Source organism: Crocodylus porosus, unplaced genomic scaffold (assembly GCF_001723895.1).
Source record: "Crocodylus porosus isolate Cpor-Errol unplaced genomic scaffold, CroPor_comp1, whole genome shotgun sequence".
Lineage (NCBI taxonomy): Eukaryota > Metazoa > Chordata > Crocodylia > Crocodylidae > Crocodylus > Crocodylus porosus.
In genome coordinates, this window is record NW_017728886.1 from 63,627,616 (window position 1) to 63,650,710 (window position 23,095).

The window sequence follows — 23,095 nt, forward strand, 5'->3', positions numbered from 1 at the left end:
GATTTACAAAGGGGGCAGCCGTGTCCCAGACTCCCGGGGTGCTCTGTGCCCTCATTCAAGAACCTGAGGTTGCTCCATGCCTGAATCCAACAATCATGTGATCATCTGGATCAGACACAGGTCAGTCTGAGGTTTAGAAAATATGCCACATGCTCAATTTAAAGCCCACTATAAACCAGACACAAAAATCTTTGGGGCTGCTTTGCCATTTTATCACACTATAAATTGGCATGTTGAAATTTATTGCACAATTAAAGCATTAATCACACAATAAATGTAATGTCTACTGAGGCCCTAGATGTCTTAGACATTTCTGAAAATGTACTTGTATTAAAAAAATCACTCATGATTTTCAAATTGTATGACATCTTCCTTAACAGCTACTAACAAGCTTGTCCAATAACTTTAAAAGCCCTTGTTGCCTTCTGCTAAGGGATGGAACTCTACTAATATTTCTATAATGAGATGAGTCACAATAATGATGTGTAATGATACATATGAGTTCAGCAGTTCTTAACTATCTGAGTTTCTGTCAGCCAGAAAAAGACTACAGTTTACTGCTTACCTCAAATATTTCTAATGTCTTCCAAACGGTCTCACCATTCTGTTCTGTGTACCATTATATTAATCTCAGAAAGAAACACAGAGTTTTGGGGGATTTAATTCCCTGAATGCTTACAGGCCTCTCATCTGTACGACATGCCTCCTCTTTAGATTTCTAGCAATTTACTCCCTGTATTTATTTTACCACAGTTTGCTTTATCTGAAATGAGTAGCATAAATTAAGATGCAAAAGAGATGACTTTAAAGCTATTTAAAAACGAAAGCAATTAAAAAAGTCAAAATATCAATATCAATTTTTAAAAACTGAAGACAAAAGACAGAATATTTCTGACGGTTATAGGCCTTTGATATGAGGAAAAGTAAATACTGTTGTTAAGTGAGGATGAACGCTGTAAAAATGCTGCAAAACTTCTAAAACATCTAAAAAGGGTTTGATGACATGGCAGCTTGTTGGATTTAAATGTTTTCTGTCCATCTCAAGGGTACAGTGACACTGAAGTAAAAAATGCATGCCAACTTCCAAATGTCCAAATTGATTTTGATCTCAAAACAGAATTCACAATATTGCATCAGAATGACAAAGCTTAGAAATCTTCTAAAATACAAAGTACAGTTTAAGATCTATTCATTAAACTGAATACATTTGACTCAAATTTCAGCAAAAGATTATTTTTATGTTAGGTCCAAAAAGCAAGCTGTTTCAGGGAAATACACATACATTCAGTAAGCTCCTAAATTCAATAATAAATTCAAATGTCTAAATTCAATAAATAATGTACTGTAAAATATTATTTATTAGGTGTATTTTGACTGTCAGTAACAAAATAGAATCCTATTATAAAATGTTTAATTTGGAATCTATCTGAAATACTACGAAACACTAAATCAGATGAATACTCTGTTTGAATAGTATAATTGTTAAGATTTCAAAAGTAATTTAGTCTGTATGAAAGATTCATAGATGTAAAAGTCTCTCTAAGGTTATAAAATGTTCAGAACATACAAAGGAATTACTTTAACCAAAAGATAATTTGTCCACAATGCTAATGTCATGTCTATTTGTATTCTTATGCACATACATTTTCACACTTTTCACTCTAGTCAAAACGAAGTCTCTAAAGCTAAGCATCTAAAATCAGTGCCTTGATTTTCTGGGGTGTGGAGTAAATATAAAGTCCGTTAAAAACAAAGGCACTTTTTATTCTTTCAAGATGATGTACAGTAGGACAGTGCTTGGCAGCCTTTTGTTGGCAGCAGCTGGAGCTTGAGATCTGGCTGTGGCTGCAGACCCAAAGTCTCTGTCCCTTGGAGCAGCTAGCTGCCAGTACTCACTCTTGCTAGACTCCTGATCGCTCTACAGCAAGGGAAGCATGTATGCAGTGGAGCAGAAGACCTCACAGGGGAGGGGAACACTGTGGATGCGACTGGTGGAATGATGCAGTTCCATGCCAGAATTCCCCTTGCTGGACTGGACCTTTGCAGACTGGATCTGGATGTTACATTTACAGTGCTACAAACTGTAAACATATAGACATGCAAACAGTCTGTAGCACTAGAAACATGGCCCACATACAATGGAAAAGTAGCAGTCTGAAACAGGAAATTCTGTTGTGCTAAATATTTTCTGATGCTACATGTAACGGCTATCTTTAAGAGTCCCAGGATCCCAGAGTTTTCAGCCGGTTTATGCAATGTCTGTTCCAGACCCTTTCCTGGTTTAACTTAAACCAGAGTCTTCCAGCATCCCAGATGCTTGGCAGCCCAGGGCAGGGCAATCTGCTCTACAGCAGAGCTGGCCTTTCCATTCTGCTCCCTAGCTGGAGCTCTGGCAGAGACTGCAGACACAGAAACATTTGCCTGGCTGCTCGCTGCCACCATGCTTGCTCCCTGCTTGGGACAAGTGGTGGAATAAGTCCCCTCTTGCCTCCTTCACTGGAGGGAGGGGAAATAACCTCTGTTCCTGGCCTCCCCACCCAAGGGGCCCTGCTAGCTGGCATCTGGCTGTGCCCCGACCTGGCCACTGCAGCTGGAGGGGGCAGGACCTTTGATGGGGGCAGCAGCTACTGTCATAGCATCGGGGATCATGAACCCCTTCCTAGCAGGGGCTCCTCTACGGGGTGGGCAGAGCTTCAGTGGACTGCACGAGGCAACACCAGGGCCCAGAGGGGCCCATAGCCCTTCAAGCCCCTACTGTCCCCCCAGCATTATGGTCTGTAGCAGCTTTCCCCGCCCTGCAGTGCAGCCCTCCCCTGCCAGGAATGGGCTCGCGCCCTCGGAAACTGTGACAGAGGCTGCTGCCCCGTCACAGTCACTCCCCCCTCACCACTCCAGCAGCCAGGTGGGGGTGGGGCCAGACACTGCCAGCAGGGCCCTTTGGGGTGGGCAGGGAGCCAGGTTATTCCCACCCTGCCCCTGGGGCACCGCAGTGGGTTCTGACCACTCCAGCTGCTGCTGCTGGGTTTGTGCCAAGCAAGTGGTGGAATAATCTCCCTCTGCCAGACACTGGAGAAAGGAGGGCAGAAGGGGCTTATTCTGCCGCTTGCCGCAAGCCCAGAGCAAGCAGTATCTTGGAGGGCTCTGGTCCCCTCCAGGCCCCACTCCTGCTGCACGCAGTCTGCCACAGCTCTGCCCTCCCCACAGGGAGCCCCCTGCTGGGAAGGGTCTCGCCGCCTCTAACAGAGGCTGCTTCCCCCCAACAAGGGCCCTTCCCCCTCACTGCTGCAGTGGCTGGGCAGGGGTGCAGCCAGATGCCAGCCAGCAGGGCTCCTGGGGAGGGCAGGGATGAGGGTTATTCCCTCCTCCTTCTGGCTTCTGGTGGAGGGGACAGCAGATGGCTTATTCCACTGCTTGCCCCAAACAGGGAGCAAGTGTGGTTGCAGCAGTGGCAGGCAGACCTGGCTGCAGTCTCCTGGGGCCAGTGGGGTAGAGGGGAGACTAACCCCCCAGTATGCCTCAGGGGCCATGCTGGCCCGCTGCTGCAGCAACGAGGGGGAAGTGCCCGGCAGACCCAGCTTGGGTCCTTGCCGGTGGGACAGGGAGGTGGGAATTAAATCTCTCTCTGGCCAGTTCAGCCTGGACTGACCATGCCTCCCCCCCAGCATACCTTCCCTGGAGCAGAGGGTGCCTCTAGCAGCCCCCTGGATCCTGCCCCGAGCAACTGAAGAGGCATATAACCACAACTGCCTCAGTCCAGAAAGAATGTCTGTACTGTTACAAACCAGTTCAACCTAAGCAGGTTAAACTAACCTGCAAATGTTGAATCAATTCAGGCTCCAGCTTTTTGAATAGTCTCTCCCTAGCCAAGCTGTCAGAGAGCCCTGCTGGGACCCTGCTACTACCACCATAACTATTAGAGCGCTGGGTCTTATCAGTGCTCTGGTAGCAGCAGCAGTGCTAGCACAAGTTGCTAGCACAAACCAGCGTTCTGGCAATGGCAGCATCATTACCTGGGTAGGTGAGGGTGAGGACAGCAGTTTTAATTGAACTCCCCACTTCCAGAGGCAGCAAAGGGCTTTCTTTGACAGCTGCTGCCACCTGATTACTGAAAGGCTGCCCCATTCCCAGGCATGGGAAAGAGCAGCCTATCAGTGATTGGGCTCCTCCAGGGGTAGAGATCTATGCAGCAGCTCTATCACCTATAAATGAATGGTTGCCCACACTCTTAACATACAACAACTTCTAGTCAGTCAGACGAGCCATATATATCAAAATAATTGACTGTTTTCTACCTCTGATAAACCTGAACCTAGTGGGACAATGTAGGGCACCACACTACATCACATAAGAAGGCTACTAGATGGCTCCAAAGACTTTCCATTTAAAGTATTCCTAACAGAGGAGAAAGGGGAGGGGGGTTTCAGGTATGATTCAGGAACAGAACAGAACAAATAGCATCTCTGGCAGCCACAACAAGTTCCACTGGCTGGATAGGCATCTAAAGTTAAAGATGATCTAAAGTGAAATAACTATAAAACTTGTAGTATGTTCTATTGTGGCTTAAGACTATTATTTTAATACCCTTGTAACAGGGCATGCATTTATATGAATATTTTTTTCTATAACCCTCTAACTAGAGACCTACCAAATCCCAATTTTCACAGAAACAGCAAATTTGGTGGGTCCCCTGTGAAAAAGCAGAGGGGCAGGGGAAGAGAAGGGACCTGAAAACAGAGGAAAGCAGCCCTGGCATCCTGAAGCACTGGGGGGGGTTGCAGGGAGGAGAAGAGACTTTTGCCATGGAATACGGCAGCCCTTCTCATGCCTCTGATTATCCAAGCGGTCCCACCCCAATCAAAGGCACGGGAGGAGCTTGCTGTACTCCGCCACAAAAAATGGCAACTGGTGCCACGCTCAAACTGCGAAATCAGGGGGTCAGCCCTTGAAATTAGGTAGGTTTCTACCTACAACACTTACTGCAAACACTGAGTGCGGAAGGGTCAGAGGAGAATGGGATTTTCTGACTTAAATGAGTAATTTTTTAAACAACTGACTGGTGTGTGGCCAAGTGCTCTATAAAATAGCCTTCCATAAAAAAATTTTGAACATAATCCACACTATTAGTTTAAAGAAGGGCTGTCCAACTGGCAGCCCACAGAGTGCATACAGAATGCGAGGGGTTAACATGTGATCTGTGCGTTCCAACTCAGCTGCCACTCTATCCATCTTGCAGAAGCAGTGGCCAGGGTCTCCCCTCCCTCCTCTGGCTTCTGGTTCCTGGGGTGGGGCAGTGGAGTGGGACGGGGATAGGCTGCCCGTGCAGCGAAGGAAGGTGTTCAGCTGAGTGCTTGGAAAAGGATGGGGAGCATGGCTATGCATGGTGAGGGAGGAACTGGCTTGTGCGAGACATGGGGAGGCTCTGGAGAGCAGTGGAGGGAGCCCCCAGGGTATGCAACCTTGGATCTGTTTCCTCTCCTGCATGAGGCCCCCAGCTGCCCGGAAGTTGAGCAATGCTGGTTTAGGATTAGTATCAAATATCAAGCAGTAAGGTACATACTTACAGATCTCTTTCCCAAAAGATGCTAAAAATCAGCCATAATTTAATAAATACATATAATAAAAATCAGCCACAAATTAAATGTAAATAAAGTGAACCCAATATTTTAAAGTCCTTTGCTTCATTTTCCCTTCAGAAACATGCTAAATGAAGCAATTATGAACTACTGGCTTGAGAGAAATTTACTGTGTCTAATTTTAGGACACTGGGCTGCACTGATTGCTTTTTCCCCTTTGCTAAGAAAACTCAGCATTATAAAACACACAAAGAAATACGAACAATGATTTTATTTAGAATAAACTTAAGAAAACCTTTTCTGTTGGGAACTAATATAAAATAAATACCTTTTTTGTTTTATAACACAGCAGGTAAAAAGCTGAATACAGGGAAACAGATTTCAGCAACTTACAGTACATACTGCTTGATTAGTTCTAAGCTACTATACTATAAAGCATTTAATATAGTTTAAAGAACCCAAAGGAATATTCCTTCTCTACTTAGACTGTCAAAATACCAATCTACTGATGCTTCTGAGAAGTATTCATAAATGACATAGAGAAAAGAGAAACCTAATTTTTTTCTTTTCTCAAAACCCAGTAAACTATAAAAGATAATGCTGTCAATCTAGGAACAATGAGAAAATACATAATGGAAATCTCAATAAAGCCTAACCAAGTCTCAGTAGTACCACAGAACTTTTTTTTTTTTTTAACATTTAATATAACAGGATTAAAAAGGGTATTTGTCTTAAATTCCATTTACAAAAGAGAATTAAAAATCATAGGCAAGCTAAAAACTGCAAGTCCAGTTGACTCAAATTTAGATTATTGCTAAAATCATATGCAAAAATATACTTAGGCTGGGTATATACACATGTTCAAATAATCTGGAAGAATACTCCCAGTTTGTTCTCCCAGTAGAAAAAAAATCTCCTCAGAAAGCTCTGTACAGATGATAGACTAAGTGCTGGCTGTCCATAACAGGGGAGTAGGGGCTGTCAGGTTTGTGATGGGGGAGCAGGGGGGATTAAGGAGTGAGAGAGAGGTCTTGGGTTGGCTGTGGCTGATGTAGTTATAGTAATGTAGTTGTGAGAGTCCAGGAATTATGCAAGAGGAAAGGATTTCTGAGGGTGGTATCTCTGGAGCACTGTATAGTTGAAATAGAATTAGACAAGCCTTTAAAAATGCAAGACACACTTCATCAGAAACCCAACTCCATCCCAAATATCTTTCGTTGGACCAACTGCATATCACCCTAAGAAACCCTTTGTTCTTGAAATCAGTAGAACCTTTTAACATAAGGTTGTAAAAATGTGGAACTGATGATTTCACATAGTTGGGTGAAGGACTAGGGAAGGCCTGTGCCTTAAGAAAGTTTTAAGAAGTTTAATTCAATGCCTTTTCATGTTTTATTTGAAAGAGGGAGGCATACAAGAGTCATTAACTTCAATCTCTTGTGTATTAAGGATGAGAATTTCTCACACAGTATTTACTATACCAGCAGATTTCCTTGTATGAACAAACAAACTGCTTAAGTTTCTTGTGTCTTAAGAAAGGTCAGGCTTCTTGGGAAATTTAATTGCTACTTTAGATTACAGATGCTGCAGACGCTGTGGGAAACCTCCAATGTATTCCAGAACTTCAGGGGCAACAGATGGACAAGGTTGGATCTGATGAGCATGAGGTCCCCCCACTAAATTGCTTATTATCTTTAGTCTCAGCCCTGAAGTCTAATGAAGCAAAGTCCCTCCTCTCATCTGGTCTACCAGAGGCTTCAGAAAATAAAGCAGGATTATAGGATGGAGGGTACCATGGGAATACTCAGCAGACATGAAAATATCTCCAGTAATTTCTGCTTTGCCATTAATTTCTGCTTATGGAAATAATTTAAAATGCAAGCATTTAATGAATAAGAAAAATAATCAGCTTCAGCAAGTGATCTAATATGACATTAAAAATAGATCACAGTGCTGGGAAACTTACAGACTCCTTCCTGCCCATAGTTTTGCTGTGGGAACGAGAACGGGAGATGGTACTGAAAAAGGAATCTTTCTTGGATGCAGACAAGGGAGGAGACCCCGTATAGTCACGTCCTCCAGACAAGCTCTCTATGCTTGGAGATGCGCTGACATTCTTCGAATTTTGGCCTGTAAAATAAACATACAGTAGCAAAAAATTAACCATCAAACAATCACTCTATCCATCAGTTACCATCTCTCAAGTGATGCTCATCGAGATGCATCTACAGATCAACAGGGGATGAGATTTTGCATCCTTGCCATGTGTGTGTCTGCATGCATTGTGATATGGAGAGAAATATGCTCTGACATACAGATCTCTATATATTTCTAATGAAAGAGAATAGAAAAATAATTCTAAACCTGAATCACCATAAGCAATAGTTAGTGGTACTGTAGCAATTTGTTCAACTCAGTTAAAGAAAATTAATACACAATACTCAGCCTTATATAGGACTTGTTTGCATCACAGAGATGAACATGGAAAAGGATTTAACATTTAATGAATCCAATACATTAAGTTGTAAAGAAATACTTTACGATTCATCTTCTTCTCAGATTCCTCTATTGTGACTTGTTATCCATAGATGTAGCTCAAATCCTAGCACTGAGTAAAGAGCCTCAAAGAAAGGAACTAACAGTTACTTGAACATGTACTTTTCCATTGTCAAAGAAAAAGCAATTGCAATTGCATCAGTTAGCTTAACAGAGAAAAAGGCTGAGGGAGCTGATTTCTATAAATCAGCTCCGTCAAAGCCTCCCCTTCATAAATATTATAAAGCTATTTGTTCCACACTAATGAAGCACCAGAGGGCTGCTAACTAAGTATAGAAAGAAAGTCAGTTTTTCTCTTTGATATTTTTCATCCTCAAAACCGCTCACTTTCCATCGCATGGAACAAAGGTGCAGAAAAATGAACAAACTACAGAGAGGTAAAATGGAGAGGAGACTTACCACAGAGCAGATGGCAAGTGATAATTGCTCCTTTACTTACAGTTACCCCCATGGTAAGAGAAAACTGAACTGGGACAGTTTACTAAACAGGTCTAAGTTGCCCTGGTTTAGCTTCTACCTACCATGAAAGTTAAACATGGGCAGACTGATACTGTTCACTGCTTGGTGGTAAGTTTCTGCCCACATTTAACTGACTGTAGGCTACTTGTTTGTCCACATTTTCAGTATTTTAAGTTCCTTAGGTCTACAAGTATACTTTCCTATAGAAAATAAAATAAATTCATGACGTGATTGAAGAAAGACTGAGCATGTAAGCTCCTAGATCTGCCCATGTTAATTGAACTTTGATAAGTAGATATCACCCCCACCCTGCCCTCGGTCTTCATTAGAAACCTGAAGCCTGTGCCTTTCCTGTGTCCTTTTTCACTCAGAAAATTGAAAAAAAGTTTAGAATATACCCAGAAAAATTACTGGGCGACTCAAATGATGTTGATAGCTCAGATGAATATTTTTAAAAGTAAAATTAATGTTAAAACATGAAAACATTATTTTTTTTCCGTTGGAAAAAATGTAATATAGATTTTTCACTTCCTAACACTTGATTATCATTTTGACACACAGAATTCCAAATTCTATAGAATTTTTGTGTTCTGAAGTAAGAGCTAAACGTCCCCCTGGGCACACTAGTTGAGATGGTCTTGTAACTACAAGAATGGCTACCGGCAGTTTAGGTCACTGTAAATTAGTCAACTGAGATTTTGTTTCAAGTTAAAATGCTATTTTAATAGTCCCAGAACAAAAAAGTCCAACAAACAAACAAAAAGCCAAAAAAACCCCAAACCTCCTAAATAAATAACATTTGTTTTCATTAACAGAAAATGGATAATTAAGATTGAGAGTACAATCAAAGATAGGTTTTTGTTTTCTTTAAAAAAAAAAAACAACCAAAAACACCCCAAGCCCTACACAACAAATGATGCAAATAATAAAACCATTTCAATGATGTAAGTGGGAACCCAGTCTAGTATAAGGGATACAAGGATCACATGAAAGGAAACTTAAATAATATTACAGTGGAAAAAGGAATAAAGTGACATATGAAATTAATTTTTTTTCCACAATTTCTGTGATTTGTTTTTTTAAATTTTATCTATAAATTCATGCATGCTTAGCTCTGAGTTCTAAGTACACAATTTAGGTTGTATTATATGGTCAGATATTCTAATTCCTAAATATACAACCCTTTTTACAAATTTCTGACATCAAAAGTGATCCATGCAAGTAAAGTGACCCACATATACACATATAAAGTTATCCACTTTTTTGTTAATTTCTTTTCTAATCTGCCTTTGGTTTTACACACTTTATGAGTGTTTCAGCAGCTCATGTCTATTATATTTTCACATGCACTATATATAGCTGCATACAGCTGCTAGCATTGTCAGTATTTTGTAATGGTTGATGCATAAACCATTTTTGAATATATTACTTAACTCCCTCTCTGTGATGAGTTACATTCTCCCCTTCAATATGGACTGTAGTTTTACCCCTTGAAATAGGATTCTGTAGAAACAAAATATAAACAGCAAACTAGAAAACAAAGGCAGAAAAGGCTGTGAGAAACAAGGAAGAGATTTAAATGCTGAGAAGCCACATGGTAAGCTAACAACAGAGTAATCAAGATAACCCCCCCCCACAGAATGTACTAGCCTACTTTTTATTATGTATGTGATGATGAACAAAATACCTTAGCACTGTGCAGTCATCTACACACTACTCCTAGAATGAGATCTGACACTGGGGAGTCTCATGCTTAGCTGGAGGCCACTACAGAACTGAGATTAAGCATTAAGTCAGCTATAAAGAAGATTCTGACGCATGCAGTACCTGCTACAATCCTGAATTCATATGGTAATAATTATATACATGTTTAGATGAATTTATAGCTTTATTTGGGTTCATATTTTTCCTTTTAAAAGAGATGTGGTCTTGGAAAATGAAAACAATGAAAGCAGTATTTTAAGAAAAAAAGATGAAGTTATGTGCAAAGAACTATCCAAGACACCAAACACATCACAGAATCAGATGATGAGTAATCAGGACACAGACTGATATGAATTTTCAGTGAGTTTTACTGGCTGTAGGAAAGTTAGTGAGAAATCTTCCTCTTGTGCCCTTGATCTCCATCCCACCCCCTCCGTTCCATCTCCTTTTGCCCACTTCCCTAAGACTCCCGTGCATCTCTCCCATCTTTCTGTCTGATTTCTGGTCTCCATAGTTCCTTTAGATCTGCCTTCTCTCTGCCTCATGCCCCTCATATGCCCCTGCCTCCATCTGCCTTCTACTCCTCAGACCTTCCTGTCTCTCCCTTCTGTCCCCATAGTTCTTGCACCTCTGAATCTTCTGGTTCCTTATCTCAATCTAGTAAGCAATCATTGCCTTGTTTGAAGACAACCTTGCTTCAGCCCCCACTTACCAAGTTAGGGAAATGGTTACCATCTTTGCTGACCTAATTATTACCTGTAAATGCTGCAGGGAAACAGCACACACCATACTAAGGGGTGCCAGAGTTCCTCACTTCCATAGACAGTAATAGGAGATGGTAGCCATTTTTGGTAAAGGCAGAAGTATACAACACTGAAGGAAGAAATCATGAAAATCCTTTAAGGGATACCCCAAATACTATGAAATATGATAAAACAATGTGATACAGCAACACTGTTATCCTTCCAGTTGCTTAGCTGAAAAAGGAGATGCTTTAGGTAACTTCTTAAATAAATATATATCAAACTTCTTATGCTAATTCTCTAAAATAGAAAGTGCTTCAATGTGGTACTGAACTAGGGGAAAAGGCACTAAACCAAAATCAGTACAAGAACAAGAACTACAGAATAAACGCACAGAACAATCATAATGGGGAAAAATCATACTAACAATACAGCACAGTAGGATTTAGGCAAGTCATTACATTTTTAAAATAATAAAACCCAGTAACTTTGGCCTTATGCATTGAACAATCACCATAACCATATGGCATGTTCAATGAAATTAGAAAGGAATGAGTGAAAAAGTTTAGATCTGAAATTTGGCTTCAGTTCAAACTTCTTGAAAGTTCAGCTCATTTTGCTCCAGGATTAATGTTTCATTTGGTTCATTATGAATTAAAGAGCTGGTGATTGAGCATTTTCTGAAAGACAAATTTAGTCGTATACTTCTCTCCTCCTCCCCTCTTCCTAATTAATTGATTTATTAACTTTTCATTGCTTTTAGAATGCTCTTCCTATCAATTTGACATATAAAATAATCATATTTAAATATTTTTGAGCCATTAGGAGTAAAAATAACTCTGAAGCCTGGTGTGTAGGTCACAAACCTGCAGGGTTCCCAACCCAATAAAATTTTAGTGACAATCCACAAACTAATTACTGACAAACTATTTTTACTGACATATGTTTTATGTAATGTAAATACAGCCCTTGAGACAGGCCCAAGACAGCAGCAACAAGGGTCAGATTCAAAATTAGAGGTTTAACACCAATTTTTAGCAGATTATTCGACTGCAGCAATGATTTTAGACCATGCTACCACCACACCTAGGGTCTCTCTACTCACCCCACACTGAATCACACTGTGCTGCCCCCACCCTAGCCCATCCTGCACCTTACCCCTACAGGCCCCATTCCAGCATGGATCCCCCAGCCACCTCTCCCCCCTCCCACCCCTCCAGCTTTATCCTAGCTGCACCACTGCTCTCTGTCCCACTCAGTGGCTCAGACTGTCCAGGGCTGCAGAGATCTGCATACCTGAGAGGTGATCAGCTTTTACTGTCAGGTGAACGCCAATGAAACACAATGGGAGCATATGGCTGGTGGTTTGGGGCAGCTAGGAGGGGAAGAGACCTATGGAGGTTTCCACGAGCCACAGAGCTCTGATGGAGAGCTCACTGTAGGGTGCTGCACGCCCACTCAGATACAAGATGGAACTGTTCCTTAGTTTTTTGCTGACAGCTCCATTTTTTTTTTTACAGGCTTTACAGACAAGCATTTTTAGCCTTTTTTCTTACAGACTGCTCATAAATTTACAGACAGTTGGCAACCCTGCTCACCTGAAAGGTGGGACATTTGGATTCCCGTCTGAGGGACTATTTAAGACTTTTATACAAAGTGCCATTGTGTCAACAGCGGCCGAAAATACAAATTCTTCTGCAGAACACTCAACAGTATGGTACTTAAAATCATTCACAGAGGAGGCTAGAGATGTGGGTTCAAAGCATAAGGCAGAAAAGGGACTTGAACCAAGAACTCCACCATCCTAGACAAAGTGCTGACACTTTTGAAACTACTGGATAAAAATAGACAATCCTCACTTTGTTCAATCACAGTTTTGTGAATAAAGTCTTGAAAAGATACCAAACCAGCTGACACGTTTCAGTGAATTTCACAGAATTTGCAAATAATTTTGGGGTGACCAAGGCCATATTTTTGGCAATATATTTACCCCCACTGGAACTTTAAATTTTAAACATAAGAATAACTTTATATAGTGAAAGTGAAATAGGGGACAGAATATGAGGAGAGAAATTGAAGGCATGTATGTATGTATGTATGTAACTTATAAAAAAAAAATAGACTAAGATATTTGTTATTGCATTAGGAGGAATATCCCATAATTGTTCAGGATAAATGAAGCAAAGAACACATATTAAGATGCAAGTCATGTTATACCTTAAACTATATATCTCCTCTGCATGCTCAACTAGTTTTAATGCCAGTAGTGAACACTGGGTGCACCTACATGTGCAATTAAGCTGGCTCAAACTCTGGAGCTGTTTCAGCTGGAGTCAGCTGCTCCTGGACACAGTATCTGCATGTGCACTTGGGACAGCAGCAGTCTGACCTGGAGTGGAGCACCTCTGGGCTCACAGCAGGCTCAGGGCAGGGGCAGTGTCAGGGCTGGCTGAATCACAGGAGTGCTAAAGTGTGGAGCCATGGGGCAGGCAGCTTCCACACCTTAGCACCTTTGTGCCCCAGCCAGCCCTTGTCACTGTCTACATGCGTGTTTCTGGGCACGTAATTACTCCACCATAGGCTAGTACTGTCCCTGACAGTACTATCCTACAGTGGAGTTAATTTACTGAGCCCTAATAACGGTGGCAGTTGTAGATGGTGAGGCTTTATCGCATAGCTAATTAATCAACTCCACAGTAAAGTGCACGTTTAGATCTACCCACTATATGTAAGCAGAGGATGAAACGCATAACTTTGGAGAAAACACCAATATAAGTAGAATGTGATACATGGCACTTTGAACATATTACAGGAAAGAATCCATAAAAATAATAATGCAACAGTTTTGATCAAACCCAAACAACAGAAAGGATTAGTTGTAATGAAATGAAAATATTTTTGTTTCCATAAAACTAACCTAAAATACAACATAACAGAAAATGAGACAAGGTAATACATCATTCTTTTGGGGAGAAATGTACCAACAGATAGCTAAATTGCAAAATCAAAACGACAGCTTGTAGAAAAGATGAAAATAAACTAGTACTTAAAAAATGACGTTCCTGATGTGGGGGAGGGAGGAAAAACAAACTTAGCTGTAACAAGGAGTGAAAAGGACAAGACAAAAGCACTGCTCTACTGAGGAATTAATCAAACAAGATCAACCAATCTGAAAATAAATGACTAACAAACATGTCAAATAAAAAAAGCTACCTGGAATGTTCTGAAAATGAAGGCATGAAGGAAAATGAGGAAAACCTCTAAGCAAAAGTGATAACACATACAAGTTATCTGTATGTCCTAAGTGAAAGCTGATACAGACACCAGAACATGTACAAATGGCTCTACAGTAGAACTTGCACAAATTCTGAGCAAACCTAAGGAAAATTATCATTATTGCACTATGTCACTCTTTGTCTATTTCATTCCTGTGGACACCACTGTGATGCTGATTATCATCTTGGAGAGAGAGAGAGAAAGAGCATGAATTAAAGATAGAATACCACATACTAGATAGCTCAAACTGAGTGGTAAGGCACAAATAATTAAGCCAAGCTACTGCCAGCGACCAGAGTGATTGTCATAACATAACCACAGAAAACAAGAAATCAGAAAGACAAGTCAATCCAGATGTAACATGCTCTGCCACACCCAAACAGCAAGCTACTGTGCTATTAGTTAAAAATTATGGGACAGTTGCAGCTCTACTAATATGTTTTACGCTGTCCAACTGGCTCATGTAACCCGAGAGGAGTCAGTGTGTGGTTTGCGGGGCCTGCAACCACCTCTCACCATGCTGTTCAGTGCAGAAGAGTCTAGGAGGGGGATGTGTGTTATTGGCTAGTGCTGTTTGTGCAGCAGGGGGGTGGGGGGCTACATGGTGGCTGGTGGTGAAAGGAATTACAGGGGGTTCACTCTAGCCACACTTGGAAAGAGAAAGGAAAATCCTGGGGTCAGGTCACTGCATCATATGGCCCAGGCAGTGTGTGGCACCAATGAAGTTGGACGCCCTGTGTTGGATGCCCAATGAAGATGGACGCCCTACTCTATGGAAGTCATGAAAGCCTAACGATAGGTTTATGTAAATGACTTCCAATTTATTTTAGTATTGCTCATTTTATTTTGGAAGCATACCCTCTACACTGCACAGGTCTGAGGACCTCAGCAGAGTAAATGCAAAGTGACAGTTGAGATTTTGTAGAGGGTTCCAAATGATTCAGCCCACTTTCCAACTAGTGTCACAGTGGATGCTCCCTCCAAAATTGTTAACCACAATGAAAAGAAGCCTATAATTTGGGAATATTACACTGAATCAACGCAAACAAAAAATGAACATAACCCTTGCTGCCAAAATGCGTGAGGTGACAAACAACTACGTATAGCAACTAGATTACAACATTACCAAAACACTGCTGTGTAAAAAAGGTAATTTCTCTAGTTAGTTTTAAACTTGTTTCCAACTAATTTCAGCAGGTGCACACTATTTCTTGTATTCTGGGACGTGGTGTAAAACAGAGCTATTTAACTTTGACTACAACAACCCTTCATGATATTATATCAGATCTCCCCTAAGCCTTCTCTTTTCCAAACTAAAGAGCCCTAGGTTTTTGTAGTCTCTCGTGGTGTGACAACTGCTTCATCCCCATGATCATTTTGGTTGCCCTTCTCTGTACCTACAATCTCCTTGAGATGCAGAGACCAGAATTGTACACACTATTCAAGATGTGGGCACACCATGAATTTGTCTAGTGACATGATTATGTTTTCTGATTTGTTTTCAATTCCTTTCTTTATTATGCCCGCCATTTTATTGGCTTGTTTGGTCATGGCCACAAATTGAGCTGACCTTTTTAGGTAACTATCTACAATGACCCCAGTATCTCCTTCCCAAGTTGTAGCAGCTAGTTCAAAACCCAGCACTGGGCACATCTACATGGGCATTTACACTGCATTAAATTTACTGTGCAGTAAGCAGAAATAGGCTGGCGTCTACACATTCAGGCATTATAGCAGGTTAACACTGTGTGTGGTCTGACTTGGGACTGAAGTTAGTCCCAAGTCAGCCCACACACACACACACACACACACACACACACACAGCGCGTTACTGCGCAGTAACTAATCGGGCATACCTGCATCATGCCAGGTGACCATATTTACTGTACACATGTAGATGTGCATCCATACTCTGCAGAAATTTAGGTTACTGTGCAGTAAATGTGCATGTGTCGACATGTCCACTGTGTACTTGTAGTTGATGTTATTTTCCCCCCATGTGTATTACCTTGCATTTTTGACACTGCAGGCTCCTGGCAGGTTGGGATTTGACTATTTTAGTATCATTTGCACACTTGGAGATATCACTGTGCATCCCCATTTCTAGGTCACTGATGAAAATATTGAACAAAACTGGGCCCAGCACAGATCCCTTCAGGATCCCACTTTTGACCTCCTTCCATCCTGAAAATGACCATTTGGCTCTACTTTTACTTCGTATATTTTAAATCTCAATCCACAAAAGAACCTTCTTGCAAATCCTGTGGCAACTCAGCCTTTGGTGAAAGACCTTGTTGAAAGCTGTTCGAATATCCAAATATATTATGTCAGCTAGATCCCCCATGTCCACACGCTTGTTAACACCCTCAAAGAACTCCAACAGACTGCTGAGGCCTTTACCAAAACCAAGCTAAGTCTTCCCCAAAACCTTCTAGAATAAAAGCATGCATTGGGAGATCCTTAATCCTGCATAAAACCGACTTAAGAAAACTCAAAGTAAAGGACTCAAATGAAAGTTATGAGGAGTAAAATGCTATGCAATATTGCACAAAAGGAGTCAGTATACTAACATAAGCCATGCTTAATATGGTATACATACACATGGATGTATGTATCACAGATTTGCTTGTAGTGATTGGGTATGCCACTTCAAAAAACAAACTACTACAGCTGTGACTTTCCAGGTCAGAAGCAGCAGTGCTCCTATGACACGCTAATAATTGGCTACTTGCCTGTTGCTAAAGGCATCTGGTGTTCTCCTGGTCCTGCTGCTTCCACATCTATGGAAAAATGGGAGATATAGGAGGGGGGAAAGCAAACGTATAGCATCATAGTTGGTAATATTTGCAATGAAGAGTCTGGGGTGTGTCTGTGGCTGCATTAAAGACAAGAATGTAAGTACTTAAAACTACTTGAAATAATTTGGAAGCCAGCAGAAGGATTGCGAGGGTAAGATGGGGCTGTCACATTCAAAAGTGAAGAAAAGAATTTTAGTGCCTGGATTTTTTAAAGGACTGGGGAAGAAAACAAAAGTAATTATAAAACTAAATAGAAGGAGGTTGTGATATATCAAAAAACACTCTCACACAAACACACCTACCCACAAGGATGATTTGTACAGATGATTTCTCTCTTACTACTTGACTTTCTTTCCTAATTGTTCTTAAATAGTTCTTTCCAAATTGTTCTTAAATATTACACAAATTACAATGACTTTTTCTTTACCAATGCTGAAATTGGTACAAAGTTCAACTCAGTTCTTCAGTTTATTTAGAATTTACCCTATATAAACTATATGGGAAAATGATATTTTAGATGGTGAGCATTCTCTTCATTTGAAGAGAGAGTGCACCAGCTTATCACAGAAGATTTCCAGCCCCGGACACCTTTGCCAAAGATTTCCTTGATGAATACAATCAACAAAAATAGAAACTGATAGTTAAGTTGTCTCCAAGTGAGGAGTGTGAAACTAATGACAACATATAAGGCAAATATATGTTTTGGCCAGGACAGAAGCCAGGACACATTGAAAGTAAACCAGTACCACAGCCGGGACTGGCATCAGCATGTCATAATGAAGTGAAGGGAAATCTCTTTTCTTCTAAACAACAGTGCCACTTAGTGGATGGACGATGATGGTGAGTTAATAAGCACTGGGAATGGAGACACCACAGATGAAATCAGTGGGGTGTCCTTGACAGGCCAATGATAATGCTGCAGGCAAAGAAATACTATGAGTTGCCATAGCAACTGTACCTTGGAGGGCAGTAAGATTCTGAGCAGGAGCAGACACCTGAGCTTCGCTGCCTGTAACTACATCTCCTAGTAAACAAATAAAAACATCTTAGGATTTTTATAACAAATATAACTCATTGAAATAGAGACCTCTAACTCATAGTTTTGTTGAAAGATGGCAATTTCAACTTCATCTAACAGGAAAAAAAAATATTGTGAAAAGCTGTGTAAGAATTGCTAATTATAAATGGGAGGTTTTAGGGAAGAAAAGTGCATTATATACAGTTTATGTAGAAAGAAAACCACTCTGCTATTACAGAAAAATGAGAAATTAGTTGCAGCCTAAAGGAAATATGAACAATCAAAATTAATGAGGTACTGGCAGTTGAGATGGATAGTACAAGTCTTTCCTACTATTGGAGTTTCATATTTCATTTACAGACAAAATCATTTTGTACTTAACTAAAAAAATGCATCCTTATCATTTAAACCAAAAGTAACATACATTTGTCAGTCTGCACTTTATTCTACTCACTACCAACTAGTCTGCAAAAAGGGAACCCTTTTTGCCTCAGAAATAATACATTTCTTTTCTAGATACAGATCAGCAGACATATACAGCAATTTTAAGAAGTATATGGTAAGTGACATTTCTTAAGAGCACATTAGATCATTTTAAAAAGATCATGTTACCACAAATACTTCAGAAATGTCAACACAAAAACAAGCAGCAGTCTGGACACTCTTTAAATAGCTGATCTCATTTTTGGCAGGATTTCCTTTTCAAATGGGTCTTCTAATATGTCCTTGTGATAAAGAGGCATTCAGATCCAAAGCCTTTTGATACAAGGACCCCAGAAGACAACTGTATCTTGTACTGTGGTTGAAATGATAGGGAAAAAGTCAACAACCTAGGAAAGAAATGAAGGAAAAACTCTTTTTCTTCTACAAACACATCACTAGCTGGTAATAAAAGAGCACGAGGTTTCTGAGCAAACAAGAAATCCTGTGAGAAACAGACGGTAACAACTTAAACACTTCTTTTTCCAGAGACATTTTCATCACCGATTTGTTTTCCCTCAAGGATAACAAGCTCAATATATAGTACATTGAACTCAAGATTTAAATTTAACCTCTATGTCTATAAAGTGCTTCACTGTGTAGAGCAGAAGAATATTTTAATCTTATGCTGTCTGTATGTTACCTTTCACAAAGATTAGATGGTAATATAGTCCAATCTTCTGCTGTACTGAAGGAAAGGGTAAATGGGATGAATTCACTATTAGCAGAAACCTATTTTCCAATTAGATGACAGTCTCAGGGCCATTGTTCAACTATGATTTTGAATATTACAGATTAAACTGGAATTGCCCGCCTATAATTTTTTTTTAAATCAGTCTGCATTAATTTTCTCCACTTAATCGCACATGTTTCTCTCAAATTCAGGGCATTATAAAAGCTTTAAAATGAAGAAAATAAATTAGTGATCCTAAAAATCAACTGCTAATTGTGCAGGGGCACTTTTTAAAGCAGAGTATCAGCTACCTTTAAAGAACGAAGCATCAAACATGCACACTTGTAACTGCTGCCACTGCTAGCTTATAAATTGTCCAGCAGAGGCTGTCGAAGTAGAAGGGTTATGAGACTCTGGATGAACTTATCTACTAAGCCTGCAAAATATTATGCTATCAACTACTGCCCCTCTCTCAACTCCACAATGTAAAGCAATCTGTTTCACCTTCATGTGTATAACCTACAATACATTAACCTAAATCAGGGGTGCTCAACCCCAGCCCACAGGTCAGATCTAGCTGGTGAAGCAATGTTATCTGACCCACAGAGCTCCCCCAGGGCCTGAAAATTGGGCAATGGGGGAACAGTGACAGTGTTAATTGCTGTTCTCCTGCTGCTAAATTTCTGGACATATGAGGAGCCCTGTGGGTGGATAGCGTGGCTCCACATGCTACATTGGGCATACAGAGCTGGGGGGGTGTGCATGAGGAGGAATCTGGGCAGAGTGGGTCGCACAAGATGGACAGGGCCCAATTGGGGCATTACCCTTGTGGATCTGGACTGTGCACTGGTTCCACCTCACTCATCCAGCCTGCAGGGCCAAAAGGTTGAGCATCTGATCTAAACGACTGACACAACTTCAATTCTTAAACATAAAAGACTAACCGTGACATCTGAAAAGCAGGAATGCCCCTTTTACTGTGCCTGTTTCCATCGGATGCATGAACAGTGTTCTTTCCTTTCTAAAGAACAGTTCGGCTAGCCACTTGAAGGAAGGTTTAACTAACTGAACTGGTAAAACTGCCCGAGAGACAGCTTAGCACATACATACTCTTGTGGACGCCTCTTGGATATCTTATGGCCTTCATGAAGCTTCACAATTAGTTAGCGAGCCTCCAGCCACAGAATCAGAATCAGGGGCACCTATACATGTGCCAGAGCTCTGCTCCAATGTGTGCTAATTAGCATGCTCTAGCAGCCTCTGTGTTATGAGTATTCAGCATCCCCATGTTTGAAAATGCTGGCGAGGACACTTTAACTAAAGCTCGTCGAACAAGCTTTAGTTAAAGCACCCCCACCGATATTCTGAACTGTGGGATGCTGAATATACATGATGCCGCAGGCTCTTGGACCCACTCTAATTAGAGTGCTCTGTTCCCTCCCCCGGAGTATGTGTAAAGATGCCCCATGAGACTACTTATGCGTCAAGTGTAGATGTAGGCGCCTAAATGTTGGTACACATGTGTCTGCTTCTCTCAACTCTATTACAGCAGAGTATAAGACACTGGAAAGGACATGGGGTCAGAAGGCTAGGGACAGAAGTTACACATAAATAAGTATAAATGATTGGAAACTGGTTAAAATTTTCAACGCAATAGAAACGGCCAAAACCAGTTTAACATAAACCTGGACGGATGTAGCATCAGACTTAACTGATTTAGGTTCAATTGATAATTGAACTTCTGTCCCAATTCCCCTTCAGATTCAAGTTAACTCACAGTCCCACCGGCATCCCAGGATGCTTTTGCACCTCCCCCACAGTACCCCCTCCCCACCCACCCTTGCAGCGTAGGTGGGGTAGCCTTGGCCCAAGCTGCCTGCTCCAGCCATGCAGGGAGGCATACTTTAGCACCCCCTTCCCCAACTAAAGGCCTGAGCCACTGTAGGCATTTTTGGAATCATAATTGAATGTCTGTTCACTTGCTTATTGGTTCAATTTATGCAGTTTAGACTAATCTGCAAAGACTGAATCGATTCAGCCTTGGTCTTTTTGACTGTCTGTACATAGGCCAAATGAACATAAGGCAAAAGGTGGGAATAGAAGGGAGAACACTGAAAACTAAGGACTGGATCCAATCAATCAATGGTTGCAGAGGTAGAAAGTCAGAAAGGTCTAATATCTAACTTGTCAGACACCTGCTCTGGAAGCAAAATCCTAGAACTCTGTGTGAAGCAGCCAGTGCAGAGGAGATTGAATCATCTCAGAACGGCATCCAGTACAGTATGTACACTCAGCATACAGCTGCTTAAGGAGCCAACAGGAAATTCTTAGGATAGGGCTATCAAAAGCCCTGAAATTGGTGGCTGCCAGTCACTGTCATCAAGTAAGCAGTTAAACAGGGTACAGGTTATATTAAAAGGTAGACAGAGGGGCTGAACAGTCCCTGTGCACACAAATGGTCTCTGCAGGTAACTTATGTTTGTTATTATGTAACAAACTTGCCAGCATCATATTATGCAGAATATGTAATGATACCTTTTCCCTTCTTTCCTTTGAGATGCTAATATCCATCAAAGGATTGGCTCAGTTGTGAAACTATAACTAAGTGCCTGTCACCAGCATCTCTTACTATATGCAAAGAATTGTCTTTTATTAACTACTATATTTAAACCTTTTGCCTTACAGTGGTATTAAAACCAGACAGAACCTAAAAAGCACGGCCTCTGCATTTCTCTTCCCTTTGGACCCGGCTTCTCAAAAACTCTACTGCACCAAACTTTTTGTTTTTAAATCCATTAGATGGTGCTATATTAAACAGTCAAGAGAAATTTCAAACAAATGTAAGTTTGGGCAGAATATTGATCTAAATAAAAATACCAACTATAGATGTAGTACACACTCTTTATCTTTCATCATACTGAAATGGAATAGGTCTTTGACAGTGTGGGGATGCATACCTGCTGAACTACAACTATAAGCTTTATACCAGCAATCAAGTTTCTTGTGCCCAGCCTGGTTCTGGATCTCTAATTTTTCTCTATTATTTTTCAATAATCTCATGGTATGAATATCTCGGTACTTGATATCTACATTTATATATAATCACAGTGGGATATCTTTTGTACTAACTGTATCATTATTATAAATCTCTGATTTCTGACTGGATCTCACATGTAGAAGGTATGTATTTCTATGCAATTGCCAATATATGACATCTAGCATGTATAGTTCTAGCATAGATAGGGCAAACTTTGGGTTTACCATGACAAACTGAATCAAGATATAATTACAACTTGCTCCAATTACAATATGTTAGCTGTCACAGTATAGAAATCCATCTTTTTCCTCAAATGAACATACAGTTTAGGCTATATATGGTAGGCTTATTTGGCAATCAAGAAATTAGCCAATGTGCTTGATAGCTGGCTAATTCTACAAGCTAACCTGGTGGTCACCAGGTTATGGTGGAAGCCTTACTCTGCTCAACAGCGCTGATGTAGTTTTTCTGACAGAGAGGAGCTTTGAGTGAGGAGTCATTTAAAGTTCTGCTGGCAAAACTATAATAAGTACCAGAGTCTTCTTAAATCTGCAGTTTAGAAGGGGGAAAAGGGGTGTAAGCAGGTGGCAAGCAAAGGGGAAGCATATAATTGATCAACTGCATCTGCCCTAACACTGACTTATAGTGTAATCACTAGTAATTTGGTTCTAATACGTAGGGCACATGCTGAGTGCACAGTGCTCCAAGATGAAATAGCAGGCAGGCTTAATTCATTTTAAAGAGTGCCTTTAATATAAGAATCAACAGGATCTGGCAA

The 23,095-nt window shown here is 40.8% G+C and overlaps 1 protein-coding gene across 3 annotated transcripts in view; it reads right to left on the reverse strand.

Moving 5' to 3' along the window:
• Positions 1-23,095, reverse strand: part of TBC1D5 (TBC1 domain family member 5) — a 475,698-nt gene that overhangs the window by 52,383 nt on the left and 400,220 nt on the right. For all 3 annotated transcript variants that reach the window (XM_019535723.1, XM_019535731.1, XM_019535738.1), the window contains 3 exons: positions 18,068-18,133; positions 17,044-17,091; positions 7,540-7,703 (listed from right to left, as the gene is read on the reverse strand). In XM_019535723.1, the coding sequence (XP_019391268.1) occupies positions 7,540-7,703; positions 17,044-17,091; positions 18,068-18,133 (278 nt within the window). The remainder of the gene's footprint in view (positions 1-7,539; positions 7,704-17,043; positions 17,092-18,067; positions 18,134-23,095) is intronic.